This window comes from Theropithecus gelada, chromosome 12 (assembly GCF_003255815.1).
Source record: "Theropithecus gelada isolate Dixy chromosome 12, Tgel_1.0, whole genome shotgun sequence".
Classification (NCBI taxonomy): domain Eukaryota; kingdom Metazoa; phylum Chordata; class Mammalia; order Primates; family Cercopithecidae; genus Theropithecus; species Theropithecus gelada.
Genome location: NC_037680.1, coordinates 114,540,119 through 114,559,401, shown reverse-complemented (window position 1 = coordinate 114,559,401; position 19,283 = coordinate 114,540,119). Strand labels below are relative to the sequence as shown.

Sequence of the window (19,283 nt, the reverse complement as noted above, 5' to 3'; positions counted from 1 at the left end):
TTGCGGTCGTAGATAAGTTAATTACACCTTATCCTATTAAGTTTTCTTAATGATTTTGCGTTATTTAAAGAATAATGGAAGATTCACAATTCAAGGATCAGAGATTTTCATTAAATAAAACTGAAAGCCAGAGTTGTTCTATCTGTACTGACTTGCCATCTGTGAATCACAAATTCATTCTCCATCTTCCTCTTCATCAACTCAAGAGTTTCGTCCTTTTTAGGCCTGTTCTCACGCTCCTCCCCTACTCTTTGCTAGTTGGTAATTTTATTTGCCCTTCTCTGTTTTCTCTAGTCCATCAATCCATCCACCCACCCATCCCTGACCTTCCAATGTGAGCCAGGCTTAGGGTTGGAGTGTGGGTGAAGGTGAGCCCTCAGCCTGAGGAAGGGGGATGGACAGGTGGGCAGGTCAGCAGGCCAGCACTGCTCACGAGACGTGTTCCCCAGAGCACCCACCCTGGGAGGAGAGGCTCCAGAGGCAATGACAGCCATCTGAGCCCCAGGGAAGCAGGAGTCTGCCAGGGAGAGGGCTGGAGGAGAGGGCCGCCTTCCAGGTAGAGACATGGCCTGCAGAGGGAAAGTTTTGAGAGGGAAGGACATTTCTAGAGCGTGGGGAGAGGCTAAGAAAAGGGTGTGGGTTGCCCATGGTGGCAGAGACTACAGCTTGGAGGAGCTTGGTCAGGACTGCATGCAGTCTGCAGTGTTCCCTGATGCAGGGCCAGGGCCAAAAGCCCCTTCCTGTGCTGTTCCCCTAGGGTCCCTGCTTGGTGTTAGGTACCCAACACCTGACAGTCTTCTCTGGCCTTAGGGAGTGGTCTGCACATCAATTTGCTGCTCTTCTCCAACACCTAGTGGCCAGAAGAGCTCAAGACATTCCTGTTGAATGAATGGTGGCCATGAGGTTTCCTATGTGGCGAGTGGTTTGGCGGTGAAGCCTGCAATTTGGGCTCCTATCTCTGGTTCTAGAATGGTGACTGGCAAAGCCAACAAGGATGCTCATCCGGCCCAAAGTGACTGAGGTCAGTGACTGGCTAAGTAGCCCAGGCAGCAGGGAGAAGAGGAGGCAGGCTGTGTCTGGCCATTGGTGTGGATGTGATAGGCAAGGACATGTGCTGCTTTCTCAGGAGGCTGGCTACTGCAGGGAGAGGACCACAGGGACAACTTATGATCAAGGCACAGACTCTACCTTTAATGTTCTTGTGGGAGCCCAGCCAGTGCCATCAATCGAATGTTCTCTCAGTAAACTGAAAAAGACAGACACACAGTGGTTAGTGAGGAGCAGCCACAGGTGCCTACACACTGCCGACTGGTCCTCTCGGTGCGTATTTTGTCTTTAGGCCATGCAGGAGAACTACTTTTATTAAGCCCACCTTTTCCTCTGTGGCTTCTCAGTTTCCTCTTGCTGAGGAAGGCATTTCTACCTCCAAGGTTATATACATTTTCAAGTATAACGTCTTGTGTTATGTTTGTCTATTTGTTGTAATACTTGACATGGAAGTTTTAGGCAGAGGAAAAGCATGTTTAAAACAACACACAAAGAACATCTGTCAATTTAATGTTCAGAAAATGACAATGGTGGCTGGGTATGGTGGCTCATGCCTGTAATCCCAGCATTCTGGGAGGCCGAGGTAAGGTGGGAGGATCGCTTGGGTCCAGGAGTTTGAAACCAGCCTGGGCAACACAGTGATACCCTGTCTCTACTAAAAATTAAAAATTAGCCAGGCATAGTAGTGCACGCCTGTAGTCTCAAAGGCAGGAGGACTGTTTGAGTCCAGGAGTTTGAGGCTGCAGTGAGCTGTGACGGCGGCCCTGTACTCCAGCCTGGGAATACTGTGAGGCCCTGTCTCCAAAAGAAAAAAAAAGAAAAAGAAAAGAAAATGACAATGGCAACAAAAGAAAAAAAAAGAAAAGAAAAGAAAATGACAATGGCAACAAAATGACAACATGACAACAAGAGTAACTGAAGCTTAGAGCTTATTATGTGTATGTCAGGCACAATCCTAGGTGCTGTGCCATTAAATTCACTTAATGCCTTTAACCACCCGTGAAGGAAGGATCACTGTTTCCTTGTCTTATACAGGAGGAAACCAAGGCACAGAGAAGACAGGCCCAAGGGCACATGCCTCATGAACAGTGTTGTTCTTCCAACCCAGGCAGCTCATGGGCACCGACATTCTGAAACACTGTTGATGCAGGTTAACAACAATGGGAGCTCTCAGCGTATGACATTTTAATAACTGGGTTTTTTTTTTTAAGTTCAAAAGAAAATGCTTGAGGATAAAAGATTAATGCACAATTCTGAATATCAATCACTTCTTAGGTGAGGGGCCCATGCTCAGGGAAGGCACACTAGGATTCAGAGGTCCGGTGAGGCCCCATTTCTGAAGCTGGTACCTGAGAGTCCTGGTCCTGACTGTCTATCAGCTGTAAGGCACACCATATACTCTCATGGAAATGATCATTCCAGTGCTCACTTCCGTAGCACATATGCTCAAATTGGGATGATACAGAGAAGATTAGCATTTTCACAATAATCTCAAAAAGTAAAAAAAAAAATTAAATAATTTTAAAGAGATTAAATGATCATTCCATACTTCGAAAAAGTATAATTTATTGCCAAACCTCCTTCTGGAGATAAAATTACTTTTGAATTTGTTGAATTATTGTGCTGTGGCTTTGATCTGCACATAAAGTATCAGGCTGTATAGGCCATAATTGTTACCTCTGATAAACTTTTTTGAATTAGAGCATGTTTAAATTCACGAAAGTCAATTTAGATCAGAAGAAAAATATGTAGAGTTTGAGTCAAAGCTATAATCTTAATTGTCTATGAAGAGCAGTTAAAAAAACAGATAACTAACCTTAAATTGACCATTAAAATTTACTTTTGCCTTAAAAAGAAAAAAGGAAAACTCAAATCACATACCCTACCAACTGGGTGGATGTCTTTCTACCCGATAGAGGTACTGGTGACTTGTGGATGTGAATCGTCAACTTCTGAATACCTTTTTTGGGAATCAAGTCAAATCCTAGTGGCTACATTTTGTTACTAGAGTGGAAGAATTATTTCTGATCTAGCTAATAATTTTCTTATATAGATCTTAATGCAACCTTCAGTTATATATTTGTCATTTATTTGTTGAATGCCCGTTTCATCCATAAAAGCAGAGAATTCTAATTCCTCTGCCAGTGCCTAAGCTCAATCAACATTAGCTGAATGAAGGAGAAGGAAGCTCACCCTGAGCTTTGCTGTCAACAGCACAGCCAGAGCAGGAGGGCTTTGCATGTAGCAGGGTAGGGAATGGGGAGGCAAGGCCGGCCCCAGCATGTGGTGGCCACTGGTCTGGGCAGCAGTGAGGCCCATCAGGGGTGCAGTGCCCCCAGTCACTGACGAAGTTCTAGCCTGGCCTCACAGAGGACAGTCCCAGCAACAGCTCAGGAGACAGAGACACTCGGCTATCAGAGATGTCATTAAGCAAGGAGACAGAGGACACCCCAGGAACTATAATAGAAGCTTAGGCTCTAGGAGAAGCTTCGACTGAGCTCTTGACCTAGGCCCTCCAATCCCACAGACATGGAGCCTCTGACCTTGTGTCAGAGCAGGGGAAGTGTCCCTGCTGGGACAACAAGGTGGAGCCAGGACAAATCTCTCTAAAAGAGGACGGTGCTCCTGTGTGCCAGAAATGAAAGGCCCGTGGAGCACCAGGCATCCATCAGTCCTGCTGTGGGAAGGGCCTGATTAGCTGCTGTCCAGTGGTCACCACAAACCAGAGGTGTGGCTGGGCTTTTCTTTCCCTTTATTCAGGACACACCATAAAGCTGCCACTGGACACTGTCTGCTTTTCACTAACAAGGTGGTCCCTGTACATCAATCTGACACATTATTTCCTTAGATTAAATCCCTAGAAGTGCAGCTGACAAGTCCAAGGGTACATACGAGTTAAAGGTAGTCTACATGGCTGAAGGACCAATGAAAGGTGTGCAAATATACACACCCTCCAACGAGAGAGCCTGCTCGCTCTCTATCACACACTCCCTGCCCCACCACCAAGTATCTACCTTTGTGCCTGCCAATCTGATAAGTGGTAAGCCACACCTCATGGTTTTCTGCACCTTTCTCTGGTTACCGATGAGAGTGAACATCCCCTTAGATATTTACTGCCCACTTCTATTTCTCCTTTTATGAATCACCTGTTTGTAGCCAATGCCACATTTTTCCAGAGGAAGTATCCATCTTTTTTTAATGAATAGTAAGGACTATTTACATACCAAGGATTTTAGTCCAGTTGATCATTTCTCCTTCCATTTTGTGTTTTTAATTTTTATGTGGTCAAATCTGACAATCTTTTTCCTTGAGACGTCTGGCTTTTATATCAGGATACCATCTGTTTATCCTTATCAGGCTTTGCTAATCATCTGATTTCCCAGAAGATGGCAAAAAGGACAAGAGAGCTTCCTATTCTGCACCCAATTCTGACTGAGGCAGGGGCAAGACAGGTAAGTAGAGTATGGCCCCCCAGAAAGTGAGCCAGGTGTCCTCACAATCACAGGAGGAAGCGGGGCAATGGGGGCCTGGGCCAAACACATTTATAACCTGCAACCAAAGATGGTGGAATTTTAACATTTCAATACGCAAAGGACAGATACTTCAAAGAGAAGATGCTTTTTGAAAAAGGCATGCCTGGTAAAATGTATTTTTAACTATCTGAAAAATGAGGCTGATACTGAAGAAAGGGAGCAGTATACACAAAAATGAAATGGACAAATGGGCACTAACTGTACTTGTGAAGAGAAAGGCATCCTGAGGTAAGATTTCCAGCAGCCACAGTTTACACATTTCCTTTCAAAGGTGATTAGTATTTACTAAGGAGAGAGGAACGAAAGAAAAGAGATACGGAGGTTGAGCATGAGAAGTGACTTAGGCCACTAATTGCATTTCATGTCAAAAGTAGGAGAAATATGCTAAGAAAACACGTTGTGCCTACTTTCCAAACTGGCTAAGTGTGAGGCACATATGGGTCAAATACCTAGCCTAAAGTCCCACAGCTGCCCCGGGTGGCGGGGCGGGGGCAGCAAGCTGGACTCAGGTCCAGGTGGTCTGATATCAAAGCCCCTGCAATCAATCTCGCTGCCTTAAAGTGATGAAAGGGACAAAGCACAAAAAAAAAAAAATAAAGCCCAAACGTGAAACTTACTTTAAAAACCAACCAATCCACCCATACATCTTTTCCAGCAGCCTTAAGAGGAGAAATCACTGATCCCTGATGTTCTGCCCAGGCCAGGGATCGGGGACACAAGTCACAGCGGACACGAAGCTCTGAGAGGCTGCCTGCCCTAAGTGCCCTGACACCTATTAGGACCATTTTGGTACAGAGAAGGCAGCTTAAATACAAGTGCCCAAGGTTGTCTTAAGCCTGCTATCTACATTTTTTCTCCTGGGTATCCATCATTAATCATATTTTCCCATCTTAGCTAAAATCAGCCACATGGAGGGAATGTGGTCTCTCATTTAAATAGGGGGGAACAAGGCAAGGGACCCCAAGGTTCCATCCTGGGCAAGCAAGGAGGCTGCACTAAGAACTTGGTAGGGCTGTGGCCCCCAGAGGGCCATGAGAGGACACTGGTCTGGAGGCAGAAGGTAGGGTAGGGTTTGGGAGCAGGCAGGCAACCGCAGCTACTTCAGCTGAGTTCAAGCTCATCCTAATCTTGGGCATGCCTCAAAATCCTCTCTCAGAGGAGACAACATGTTTAAAAGCCCAACGCTCACACGTGACACTCACGAATGTAGAAGAAAGAAAAGACAAGAAACTTACCTCAGACATATTTCCCCTGTCTCTGTGATGTTGGGGTGCCAGATCTTGGTCAGGCATTTCACTTTGGGAGGCTGCAACACAGAGAGAATGAGAGATCACGCTGACAGTCTCTGCAAATCACATATCCAGGCCAGAGCCTTACCACATACCCTATCTAGACGCTTGTTTCATGGCTTACTCAGCGTGTAGTTTGACTCGCTGAGCATGTGTTCAACCTTGAATACTGGCTCACCTCACCCACGAGGCATGTGTTGATGGGCTTCGTCCACAAGGGCTAGTCTCAGCAGCAAAGTCTACCCCATGGGCTTCTGAGCACCTCTCTACAAGCCCCAATTGTCCTGCCAGCTGACAGTGATGGTGACTGGACCTTTGTCACTTCCCACATCCCCTGGGTTTGGGACTGCAGGTATCCACAGTGCACTCTAGGGAATAGTTCTGCATCCTCTGGGCCCAAATCCAACCAGAAGCCCCAGATTCCTTTGCACTACAAGTTACTATGGCTTAAAGTTACTGCTCCTTGCAAGAACAGCCTGTTCCCTTTGCTGGATTTTTCTGAAGATGCTACTGTCACATACGTTTTCCTAGATGAAAGCCCTAGTCCACTTAATATTTAAAGGAGAGAAAGAGAATGAAAATGAACTTGTGGGGATAAAGTATATCAACATCATTTATGACTTGGCATGTTTGGATAAAGTTCTTTTAAGATTTTTCTAGGTCAGGCATTGTGGCTCACTTAGGGAGGCCACCTAAGAGAAGAAAATATAATTAACAATAGATGCCCAGGAGAAAAAAAATCTCAGCACTTTGGGAGGTCGAGGTGGGAGGATCGCTTGAGGCTAAGGGTTTGATATCAGCCAGGGCAATATAGCAAGACCCTGTCTCTCCAGGAAAAAAAAAAAAAGAGCTGGGCATGGTAGTTCCTGCTTGTAGTCCCAGCTACTCAGGAGGCGAGGTGGGAGAATCACTTGAGCTCAGAAGTTGTACGCTGCAGTGAGCTATGATCGCACCATTGTACTCCAGCCTGGGTGACAGAGCGAGACCCTGCCTCCAAACCAGAAAACCAAACCAAACCAAACCAAACAGATTTCTCTGTTACAAAGGCAATCCATACTCAAGAGAAAAGGACAACAGAAATGAAATATGTAAATATATAATAAATTATGCTGTCTTTCACTTTTGCTTTTTATGTAAGAATATATACACTCCATCAAAATGCTACCCAGAAATTATGTGACACCTGAAGTACATGTGTTTTATGCCTCTTTTCTAGGCCACACACATAGTGTGCATGCAGCATACTCATTTTCTTTATAGAAGAAAGCTGTGCTACATATGTTTTAGCTATTTCTGCCATTGTTTCAGATGGTGTCCTGCATTCTATGGTACACCTGCCCGAGTTTAACAAGCACTTCCCTACCTCTGGGCCCCCAGGTTGCTTCCTCTTCTCCCAACCCTGCTCTATCAATGCAGGGTTCATCCTGGATGAAATGTTTCCTCAGGATGAAGCCCAGCAAGAGGATCTGCTAGTCAGAAACCCTAGCTTCTGATACACTGCTCATGTTCTTCAGAAGACGTGACACCCACCACCCCCACAACCTGCAGTGAGGGAGAGGGCCTCTTCGCCAGGACTTCCCACAGCAAGGTACCCTTGGTTAACATGCAGAAGTGTCAAATCACAGGATCTCATCAGAAAGGTCATCTCAAAAAGGAATCAACCCTTTGTGAAATGGGTAACATTTTCCCCATGTATCATTTGCTATTAATTTTTATTTATGATGTTTTCTGAGGAGGTTATTTTTGTAATCAAATTTTTATCTTTGATGCCATACTTAGAAAATACTTCACCATCCAAATATCCTCTTTAACTTTCTAGTAAACTTTTATAGTTTCATCTTTTTATTTATTTCTATAAACCAAAAATACTTTTTCAACACTCTAATGAGCATTGTTTCTAATTTCAAAATACCACAAAATCAGTAGATTCCAAAAAACTGATTAAACTGACTGTGCAAATCCACGTGTCTGAGGACAAAGAATTTAGGTTCAGAATGAGTTTAAATAAATTTCACATTGTGCTTTTCTATAAATAAATGGGAATGTATTTAATAGAAAGGAGCAACTGCATCTTTCCCTTCCACTGAGGCATTTGGGCTGCAGAGGGAAGGTCAGACTGCCATGAGGGGCAGGGCTGTGTGCCCCCACCTGGGTCACTGGATGGTGGCAGTCTAGTGCTAGGCCGAGTCACCAACTCTGTTTTTGCAGGAACCTAGAAAATTGGCAAACTCACTCTCCCTCCCAAGCAGGTGCCCCTTCTGTGGAGGCCCTCACACATGACCACCCAGCCTGGTGCTACCACATCTCCCAAAGGCTTGGGGGTATTCGCCCTTCCTCCTGTCCCCTTTACACCTTCCATAGTTTGATGTTAACACAGGTACCTACTTTTGTCAATGGTCCTCTTAACTGTGGTTCCAGAACAGAGGGCAAAACTCTGCACCTGGCTTCTCACACACATACTTTCCAAACTGAATTAGGCCCCTAGCCTCTTCCCCCCAACCCCAGTGGCCCACAGCTAGATAAACAATGCCCAGCCCTCCCACATTTCCCCTCAGTGCTTGGCACGGCCACCATCACTCACCCTGCCAGGAGTCTAATGTATGACAAATCTGGCCTTTCAAACCAATAGAGAACTGGGTTATTTGGTGGGCCACTGGCTACCCATTTGGAAAAACACAGTGTTCCAGATGCATTAAAATTAAACATAAAAGAGAATTATAGGAGGACTAGAAGAAAATGTAGATGACCATCTTGGGGTCTGAAGGCTGCTTTAAGCATTTCATAACACACAAAACTCAAGCAGTGAAACAAAAAAAACAAAACTTGTATAGAATAACAACTAAAGACGGCAAATGCAAAACAAAGAATTTATAGCATAGCTAAAAAACCTAAGAAAAAAGTTTCACATACTTTGCATGTAAGGACTCTAGTAAACCTAGAAGAAAAACAAATATCCCCAATGGAAACATGGGCAAAAGACATAATAGCAGCTCATAAAAAATATAAACAGCTAATTAGTGGGAAATACTATTCAGCATCCGACTTAAGAAATGAAAATGCAATTGCTTGAACCCGGGAGACGGAGGTTACAGTGAGCGGAGACTGTGCCACTGGACTCCAGCCTGGGGGACAGAGCAAGACTATATCTCAAAAAAAAAAAAAAAGACAACCGGATATTAAATGAGATACCATTTCCTCCCAAAATGGCAACAACAACAAAAAAAAGGCAAACATTCTACCTTGGTAAGTGTTTAGGGAAAGGGAATTTTCAAACACTGATGGTGAGGATGCCAACTGACATTCCTCTTTGGAAGGTAATTTAATAGGATTTATCCAGAACCTTAAAATGGAGCATCAATTACTCAATACCCACAATGCCATGTCTAGGAACTGATCCAGAGGAAAGAGGCAGACAGACATAAGATGCATGCCCCAGACTTACCTCACAGCCCTATTTATTCTGGGGCAGCAGACCACAGCCTACAGACCAAATCCAGTCTGGGACTGTTTTCACATGGTCAAAGACTGGTTTTCACATTTCTAAAAGGTTGTTGAAAAAACAAAAAAGAATATGGGACAGAGACCATATGTGGTCCACAGAGCCTAAAATATTTATTGCTTAGCTCTTTACAGAAAGTCTGCTTTATACTACAAAAGGTTGGTCAGCCAGTGACCAATGATAAAGGACTGGTTTAAATGACACATCATACAAGGAAGTACTCTTATTAATGATGATGCAGTCGTGCACTGACTGACATGAATGTGTACGTCCATCATATTACGATGGGAAAGCCCCGAGTTACCAGACTATGTGTAGCATCACCCCACTGGTATGTAGGATTTATACTGTCTGCAACAGACATTAGAGAGTCATGGTGATCATCTCTGGGTGGAGAGATTACAGGTGATTATTATTCTATTTTTGCATGGCCGTGTTGTCTCAATTCCCTACAAAGTCTGATAATTTCGTACGAAGAAGGTGAGTGGGAGTTCAGGTGTCACTTGTGGTCGTCATCACTGCTATTCAACAAGTGTTTCTGGTTCTCCTCCTCCAGGGCCCACGGCAGGACAGTCCCTCCGGGCTGGCCATGGTCATGTTATCTGATTTGGCCAAAAACATGTGAGGAGACGTGGTGTCTTCACTTCCAGGAGGAAACCAGAGCCAAGAACAAAGAGCAGTAATCCTTTCTCCTGCTGCAGTACATAGCTTCCTCCAACCAGTCCCGACTGACACACCCGTGGGCTGTGTGACACCACAGGCCAGCCAGGGTCTGGGCTAAGGCTCTCTCCTCCTCCAAGGCATCCCCAGGCCACGTCATGTGCTCCTCCTCTGGGCATCCCCACCAGCCTGAGGAATAGCCGTCGCCCACATCACTACCCGGGCTCCTCATTATCATGTCAGCGTCTGTCTCCCCAGAGACTGAAATTCTTAAAAGGCCACCAAGTTCCCATCCTTGGCCCCCCAGTGTCTGACATGGAGCCTGGCACAATGTAGGAGCTCACTCAATGTCTCTACATCCGTTTGGCCAGTTTCTAAATTGACAAATTACAAGGCAAGTTTTAGGCTGGGAGTTAAACTTCAGAGGCAAAGGGACAAAAACACACAAAAAATTTGAATTTTAGCTGCTGGGATATTGGGTGGGGTGGGGGATTCCAAATAGACATTTTTCTTTTAAAAATTTATTCTGAAATGACGATCGACTTTATTAAAGGTTTTCCACATTCACAGTCTTAATAGACCTTCACTGCAGGAACTATAACTCTTAGGAAAAAAGTCCTTATGAAGTACAGAAATTGTGTCAAGTCAGTCGTGGCAGTGAAGCAGAGAAGCATCTGAGAAGTGCCAGCCCACCCCTAGGATCCGCACTGGCCGCCGCTGTGTCCGCTCTCACTGACCCACGCGGCGCCTTCAGAGTGTGCCCTCACACTCTGTCCTGAATGCCCGTGCCTATGTGATCTTCCTATGCTGGCTGAATTATTTCATCTCTTTTCTACACTGTTAAGTTTGTGGGGGGCAGAGAGAGGGGCAACCACTGAACAATCTGTGTTTTTTGCCTAGCATGACAGGCTATACATTGGAAATAGTGTGGGCAAGACGGCTGGCACTCCCTCAGGGCTCACAGCCCAGTGGGAAAGAGATGCTCGGGAGAGTCTGTAAGCAATGATTCATTATAAACATGGCAAATGCAACTACTTTTGTGTTCAACCAAGTACTGCACCCTAATGATCTTCTGGAGGGTCCCTGATGGGGACACCAGTGATACACGCTGGCCCCTAAGGAAGTTGCCCCACGCTTGCCTGAATGAGAGGCAGACAGGAAGAAAACATGAGAAGGGGACAGGAGGCCGGGTGCAGTGGCTCACGCCTATAATCCCAGCACTATGGGAGGCCAAGGCTGGTGGATCACTTGAGGTCAGGAGTTCGACACCAACCTAGCCAACATGGTGAAACCCCATCTCTACTAAAACTACAAAAATTAGCTGGGCGTAGTGGTGGGCACCTGTAATCCCAGCTACTCGGGACGCTGAGGCAGGAGAATCGCTTGAATCCAGGAGGTGGAGGTTGCAGTGAGCCGGGATCACGCCACTGCACTCCAGCTTGGGTGACAAGAGCGAAACTCCGCCTCATTAAAAAAAAAAAAAAAAAAAAGGCTGGTGGGACAGGAAGGAAAGGCTGGGGAGAGGAGAGGAAAGGACCCTACAGAAGCAGAGTAGGAACATGGTTCATGCAGAGTCACCAGCTGCTCTCGGTACTTCTGGGTTTGAGAACATGGGGTTTTATTCCTGATGAAATCTGACCAGCCCATCATATACGAAACTTCCAAAAGAGACAGCAGTGGAAATAGAAAAATGTAAGATCATCATTACAGAGTTAAAGGTCAAACACAGCACATCAAACTTCAGAAAGGCTGCACAGGATGATGTTTTCCCATGGGGACTGGGAGTGAGGAAGGGGGGGCAGGGCTGAGGAATAGCAGGTCTGAGAGAAGGACAGGAAAATCACTGGGAAAATTAAAACCTTACCCTCCACCTCAACCTCTGTGCCAGTCTCAAACGAATAAGGGAAACAAGTCTTCAAGGCTCAGTGGCTTTCAAGTCATTCTTTATTCCATTTTCCTTCCTATTTCTTGAAGTCACAAATGGGACAAGACAGTATGACAAACATTTTCTCACCACCTGGTGTGGTAGGAAGGGCACATGCTTAAAAGCTGGGCAGCCCTGGACATGAAGTGACTTCAACAATTCAGCTGTCTCCATTGGCAAAGCTAATATTTTTAACTTTAGCTTTCAGAACCCTAACTTCCTAATGTATAAAGATATAAATGTTAAGATCATCCACTGACAGGAGGCTAGGGCAGGAGAACTGCTAGAACCCAGGAGGAGGAGGAGAATTGCTTGAACCCGGGAGGTGAAGGTTGCAGTGAGCTGAGATCACACCACTGCACTCCAGATCCGTCTCAGATAACGAACTAAACCAACCAACCAACCAACCAACCCACAGAACTATCAGAAGAATGGAATAAAGTGAGTGAAGACACCTGGCACACAGAGGCTCTCAATCATGCCCATTCCTTACCTGGTATTTTCTCTTAGTTTGCTTTCTTCCTATAGTGAAAACAAGGAGCTCTGCTACTAGATGATGCCAGATATACCTGAAACGATGGTTCTCTGATGCCTCATGACTTATCTGGAAAGTTTATCAGCTTACACTTAACTCCCTGCTATGACATCCAGAACAGTGTGTCATAAGTATTTAGAGGCAAATCTAAATATAGAATTTTAGATACTGTATGCCTGTTTGTTTCCAGAAACCACCAAAGAGTCCCCAAATTCTAAATATCTGTACTGAAACCAAGCCTCTGAAACCACCTCGCACTGGACACGGTGCAGTGCTCTGTCACCAGGTTTCTCAGTGTGGTTTGGGAAGAATGGAAAGTCTCAGCAGGTGGTGGATGGACAAAGACTGGAAATGTGTATTTTCCCGTCTTTGTCTACAAATTAAAAAATTACTTGGACTGCCTACTCTTCCCCATCCCCAAACATTACATTTCAAAAAGAACCCTAAATGGAGTAGTCTGGTAAAAAGTCAATTTCCATAGATGAAGGTTTGGCTTCTCAAACAAGTGTTGCAGCCACTGAATGGAGCCCTGTGGCTGGGGTCAGGGCAACTCCACTCGTCAGGCAGTGGGAGCACACTTCCCACAAGCGAAGTCACAGGCACAGGGTCCCAAATGCCCACATCCTCATGATGGGAGTGAGGCTTCCTTTTCTCTGGCAGCACCATCAGCTTGTGCTTTCCTACTGGATGGGCCAAGAGGGTTAGTTAGAACACGTGAGGAGGAAAACATATCCACGCTGCACGCCAATAAAACAGGCACACTGAACTGCCCGTACGCCAACTCCTGGCAGTTTGGGCCTAGACACATCACACCCGTCTCTGAGGCGCAGCCACACCTCCTCTAATACCCCAACTCAGGGGTGTGGAATTATTCAGAATCTCCAGTGGTTTGTCACTGCCAAATCGAAAATGCCCAACCAAACCCACACTTCTGAATTTTCTCATTTTTTCCTCTATTCTTCCCCAACTCCAATTCTTCACTCGAGTTGACCTGGCCCATCCACCTTCTGCAGGTTGCAAGTTCTCATGTCCACACCTGTCACCACAGTTCACCATGTTTCCATGTCACCTACAACACCCTCCCCTGGTTCTGGGCCACATCAGGGTGACTCCAATTGGATTTCCCCCTAAAAGCTTAACTAGCCCTGACCACTTTCCAAAGTGATCATTACTTTCCCTTCTCTGAATTCTCAAAAACTAGTTTCCTATCATTGATCAGTATCTCTACTGTCCTCTACTTACCATTTTTATCACTTTATCAACTTTCTACACTTTATCTCTCCTAATTGGTCTGCAAGTTCCACCAAAGCAAAGACATAATGTCTTTGGTATTTGGTATAATCATCGCCTAAAAGGATCTTTGAGGGATTAACATGAAACTATAGGTATAAATCACTTATAGTTTAAACTACAAGTCACCGTTCTCTGAAATTCTAAAATACACATTTTATAGACTTCTGGAATTTTGGTGTCATACCATGAACAAAACTACAATGCTTTTTTTCTTCAGTGCCAGACTGTAACAGATAAGAGTTATAGAAAATACACAGGCAGGCTGCCTGGCACATAGTACTCATAAGTATTTGTTGAATAAACAAATTCTCTACTAACACTCTAAATACTGCTGATGAGTGACATTCATCACAAAAATACTGAAGTGAGTACTCAGTCACACATGGACACACGCAGAGAGGAGTGCTAGGGCCCTGTGCCAGTGGCGGGCCACAGCCACAGGCAGCCCCGCCCGAGAAGTAAAACAACAGGCTCAACGCAGGCTACTCACCACCATGTTGTACGCATCGGGAACTTCAGTTTCAAACTGAAATTTTCCACCCTGGTAGTAACCCTCATCTATCAAAAAACACAAAACAAAACAAAAAAATCCTTTAAATTAAAAAAAAAAGGAAACAAAAAGCAAACACTCTGTTAGGATATGGCAAATACAGAGAATCAGGAGTTTAAAAACAGGCCTGCGGAGTTCCTCGGTTCCATTACCAAATGCACACACACTGGTGGAAGTCATGCCCCCGCCTGAACAGAAATGGGCTCCATGCTGTCACATGCCTGCTGTCTTCTCATGGGGCCAAGCACACCCTCAGGGAAGGGAAGGGACATCCTTCTGGGGCCATCTGTCTTGCCTCCTTGCATCCTACCATCTTCCTGGAACCTACAACCCTCTGAACACATCTCATGCCTTAAGTGAATTCTTTATCTGCTTACTGCTGGTCTCCTCAAGAGAATGTCAATTGGAGGACACAAGACTAACAGTGACCAACAAACCCTTACTGAGCAACCACCCTCTGCTGGGCATGGTTCTAGGCCTTGGGGACACAGCAGTGAACCTGACAGAATCACTGCCTCAGTGATTGCTTGGCACAGCCTTCAGAACAGAGCAGACCTTCTGGAAATGCGGGCTAATAGGCACAAAGGAGGATGCCCAGGGTCTGAGCATCACTGACATTGCCATCCACATGCTGTGTACCCCCACTCCCTCTTTATCCTGCCCCCCACACCCTGTAGACCCCACAGGGTACTCATATGGTACCCAGCCAGGGGTCACTAAATGGCTGCTGGTGCCAGCACAGGGCACTCCAGCATGAATGAGCTTGAAAAGCCACTAGAAATTAAATTATTCTCGATTTCCAAATTTGACAGAATTAGCACCATTTTAAAGTTAAAATTCAACTTCTCCTAAAATATTTATCATGAACAAACCAGCAATATTAAATCTTACCACTTTTCTCAATTTTTTATATGAAATGAATGCATAACAGCAAGTTGTTAGCCTCAAACAAATCAACATTAAAAAAAAATTCCATTCCTTAAGAGTTGAGACTGTATCAACATTTATGTCATCTATCAGTTAAAACTGGCATTACCTGGACCCTGACATTTTTTTTATTTGCCAATCTTATAGAAGAGAAATACTAGTTCTCTTTTATTTTACATTCTCTGATGAATACCAGTGAGGCTAAAATTTATATTATTACTGGTCATTTATGTTTTTTCTTTTAAGAACTGAATGATCAATGTTCTGAAACTCTCCTTTTATTACTGAGGTATTCATCTTTTAATTATTAATATAAAAATCTCTTAAGAAAATTAGCCTTTGCTTTTTATATGTTACAAGCAATTTTTCTTAGGCTGCTGTTTGCATTTTGATTTTGTAGTTTCTGAACACTAGTTTTCCATTTTTAAGAAGCTAATCTTTCTTTAGGGTTTCTGTCTTTGGTGTCATGCTTAAAAAAGGCTTTTCCCAACGAAGATTGTATCAATACCTTCTTATATTTTCTTTTAGTAATTTAATGGTTTCATAGATTACATGTAATCAGCTCATTCATTCATCAACTGATTACAGACTAAGGTCGTATTTTTTTTCCTAACTGGTTGCTTACTCATCCCAACGGCATTTATTATTCTAGTCTTCCTCCACTTCTTTGAGATGCGTATTTCTAAGTTTTATAAACACACTTGGATTTGTGACTGGCAGTATAAAGTCTTTGGCAAAGACACTTGTTTGGGGAAATTTTTAACGCCAGATATAAGAACTTTTCAAATAAGTGGCATCTTAGGTATAAAATACTCAAGAGTATATATCCTTGTTCGTCAAAGCATGTGTGGATGTTGGTGTCTTACACGTATTCTGATATTGACCACTGTGGCACGACACAAAAATCCAACGTCCAGCTTAACGTTACAAACCATGCAGTCCGCTCTGTGACCTGTTACCACAGCTTCTGGACGCTGCTGCTGCACTGTGCTGTCCTTTTTCTTTTCCTTAGGAATGATTACTACCCACGCGAGACACCTTGGACATGGCTGTGCTCTGGCCATTCCATCCTGCCATGCTATGTTTTTTCTCTAGTTGGCTTTTCATTTCATGGATTACAGAGTTTCAACTCTATTGCCTGCCACTTTCAAATATGTTATTTGGTCTAAAATGATTATCACTTTACCTTATTCCCTCTGCTCCAGTCGAGTTCTTACTTAATAATTATTAGGATTATGTCTTCTCTTAACTCATTAAAAAGTGAGAACAGACTGTTCTATTTTTTTCTCTTTCATGAAACAAATCTCTCTCAGGAAAATGATCTGCTTCTGCATCAGTACTTCTTTTTCCCTGTTTGAAGTTGCACAGCTTTGAGACCTGATCCAAAGTTGCTTATTTATTATTGAATTTGCCCAGAAATTCCACAGTCCAACTTAAAAAGCAGCTTGGGAGCAGACTGGACTGTGATGAAACCCAAGAGCATCTCTTATTTACAAGGTTTCCTTCATGATGTCCCCAGCTTAAGAGTTCTGATTCACCTTCTGCACCTGGCTCTGGGAGGGCCTGGCCCAAAGTGGAGACGGTTCAGGGAAGGCCTGCTTACTTCCAGAGCTGGCAGGTAGAGGACTCACTGAGTATGTCTGTAACTACACGTGCACCGTGGCCCAGAGCACAGTATACAAGTCCAGGACGGGCCAAATATATGTTACTATTGTCCACGGCTGCTGGGGCTGAAAACATTGTACTTCTCAGACAACTAGGTTTTAAAATACAATAATGGAATGCAACTGAGGGAAGTTTCTGGCACTCAGCTCTCAATCAGCCAGCCTGGCCCCTGCCCCACTGTTACAATTAGAGGAATTATCCTCCTCTTTCCTTGTGCTTTAGAGCCCACTCCCCACTACCTTTGAGGAACCATACTCCAGTGTCTTCAAGACTACTGGGAGCCCTGGGAAAACAAACTGTTTGAAGGGGTATGTCGGCACAAATCACTGTGACAGAATCCATTTCTAGATTCTAGATGGCCAACATCCACATATGCTCTGTCTGGTAACAAATCTGTGGACAACACCCTTGAGGCCAAGGAGTCATGCCAGCTCTCCATCCCACCTCCTCTTTTACAACCTTCTTCCTCCCTGCAAAAACGCCTACCTCCCATCTCTCCTTGTACTAGAATGAACTGCCTCGAGGGGTGGACATTCCTAGGGGCAAAAGTACCCGTGACACACTAATAATGGTAAAGCCACCTCAAAGCGACGCATTAAGGTAGGGTCTGCGTCTCCATTTGCTTTTCCCTATCTATACCCATTTCTTCCTTTTTAAAAATTACTTATTTCTGAGACAGCGTCTCATTCCACTGCTCAGGCTGGAGTGCACAGCAGCTCACTGTAGCCTCGAACTCCAGGACTCAGGTGATCCTCCCACCTCAACCACCCAAGTAGCTGGGACTACAGGTGTGCACCAACACCCAGCTAATTTTTTGTAGAGATGGGGTCTCACCATGCTGCCCAGGCTGGTCTCAAACTCCTGACCACAAGTGATCTGTCCATCTTGGCCTCCCCAAAGTGTTGGGATTATAGGCATGAGCCACCACGCCTGGCCTATGCTCATTTCTGTAAAGGACAAAGCATGGTATTATAAATAGTATGTCCTGGTTCATGCTGAAGTGTCTTGGGTTCAGACACTGTGGAGTCTGATGGCATGGATGATGAAAACTTCATTTAGTAACTTCAAACCCTAAACCACTGTAAAAGCAGGCATCGCCCCTTTGAGAGCCAAGCAAAGAGGATGCCAAGAAACAACAGCCATGGTGCCTTCCTCTACCCAGGGCACCGGCTCCACGCCTCACCCATCTAACTAGGAACAGGAGCTCAGAGTGAGATGGCTGTCAGAGGCATGTTGTTAGAATGAAAATGAAGTAAGACTTTCGTCTGAGGGAAAGAGTCTGATTTCGCTGACTAGTTTGACAATTAATGTATATGGCAGATCGTTTTGATAAACTGAATGGGCTGAATCTGGAGCTCCAAGTTTTGGGTGAAAATAGGAAGAATGTAATAAGATTTTTAAAACACTACACTGGTATACATATTACTATGCTGAAATTAATAACACTACTGTTGGCCGGGCGTGGTGGCTCAAGCCTGTAATCCCAGCACTTTGGGAGGCCGAGACGGGCGGATCACGAGGTCAGGAGATCGAGACCTTCCTGGCTAACATGGTGAAACCCCGTCTCTACTAAAAAATACAAAAAACTAGCCGGGCGAGGTGGCGGGCGCCTGTAGTCCCAGCTACTCAGGAGGCTGAGGCAGGAGAATGGCGTGAACCCGGGAAGCGGAGCTTGCAGTGAGCTGAGATCTGGCCACTGCACTCCAGCCTGGGCGACAGAGCGAGACTCTGTCTCAAAAAAAAAATAATAATAATAATAACACTGCTGTTTTTCTCAACTCTTCCTCAGCATTTCCAGCAAAAGCCTGCAAAGCTGCTCTGAAGTGAGGGGTGACAGATGTAACTATTCAGGGCAAAAAAGCATTCTGATGTCCCTGCAGCTGACAGGGATTGGTAAAGTGATTCTGGTGGACATTTCAGAAACTGAAGCAAAGGATTCCAACAACTGAGTGACAAAGTCTTCTCCAAGTCAGGTGGCTTCCAATTCTCTACTTTCAACAAAATGGAAGAAGGAACCTAATCTAATAGTCAGCGGAAAAATCATGAAAATACTTTACATGAGGACGGGCAAAGTGGCTCATGCCTGTAATCCCAGCACTTTGGGAGGCCAAGGCAGGTGGCTTGCTTGAGCTTAAGAGTTCGAGACCAGCCTGAGCAACATGGCTAAACCCCATCTCCACAAAAAAAGAAAAATTAGCCGGGTGTGGTGGTGTGCACCTGTAGTCCCAGCTACTTGGGAAGCTGAGGTGAGAGGATTGCTTGAGCCTGGAAATTTGAGGCTGCAGTGAGCCACGACTGTACCACTTCACTCCAGCCTGGGCAAAAAAAAGAAACCCTTTCAAAAAAAAAAAAAAAAAAAAA

The 19,283-nt window shown here is 44.7% G+C and overlaps 1 protein-coding gene and 1 non-coding gene across 7 annotated transcripts in view; one reads left to right on the top strand and one right to left on the bottom strand.

The window, feature by feature from the left end:
- UBE2F (ubiquitin conjugating enzyme E2 F (putative)) overlaps positions 1-19,283 on the bottom strand; it is a 76,577-nt gene that overhangs the window by 11,465 nt on the left and 45,829 nt on the right. For 5 of the 6 annotated variants that reach the window (XM_025403944.1, XM_025403946.1, XM_025403948.1 and 2 more), the window contains 3 exons: positions 14,271-14,338; positions 5,816-5,886; positions 1,189-1,246 (listed from right to left, as the gene is read on the bottom strand). In XM_025403944.1, coding sequence (XP_025259729.1) covers positions 1,189-1,246; positions 5,816-5,886; positions 14,271-14,338 — 197 coding nt within the window. The remainder of the gene's footprint in view (positions 1-1,188; positions 1,247-5,815; positions 5,887-14,270; positions 14,339-19,283) is intronic. The other variant, XR_003122102.1, reaches the window with a different exon arrangement.
- LOC112636776 lies at positions 2,469-2,570 on the top strand. Its single transcript, XR_003122253.1, has one exon. It is a non-coding gene; the product is annotated as a U6 spliceosomal RNA (small nuclear RNA).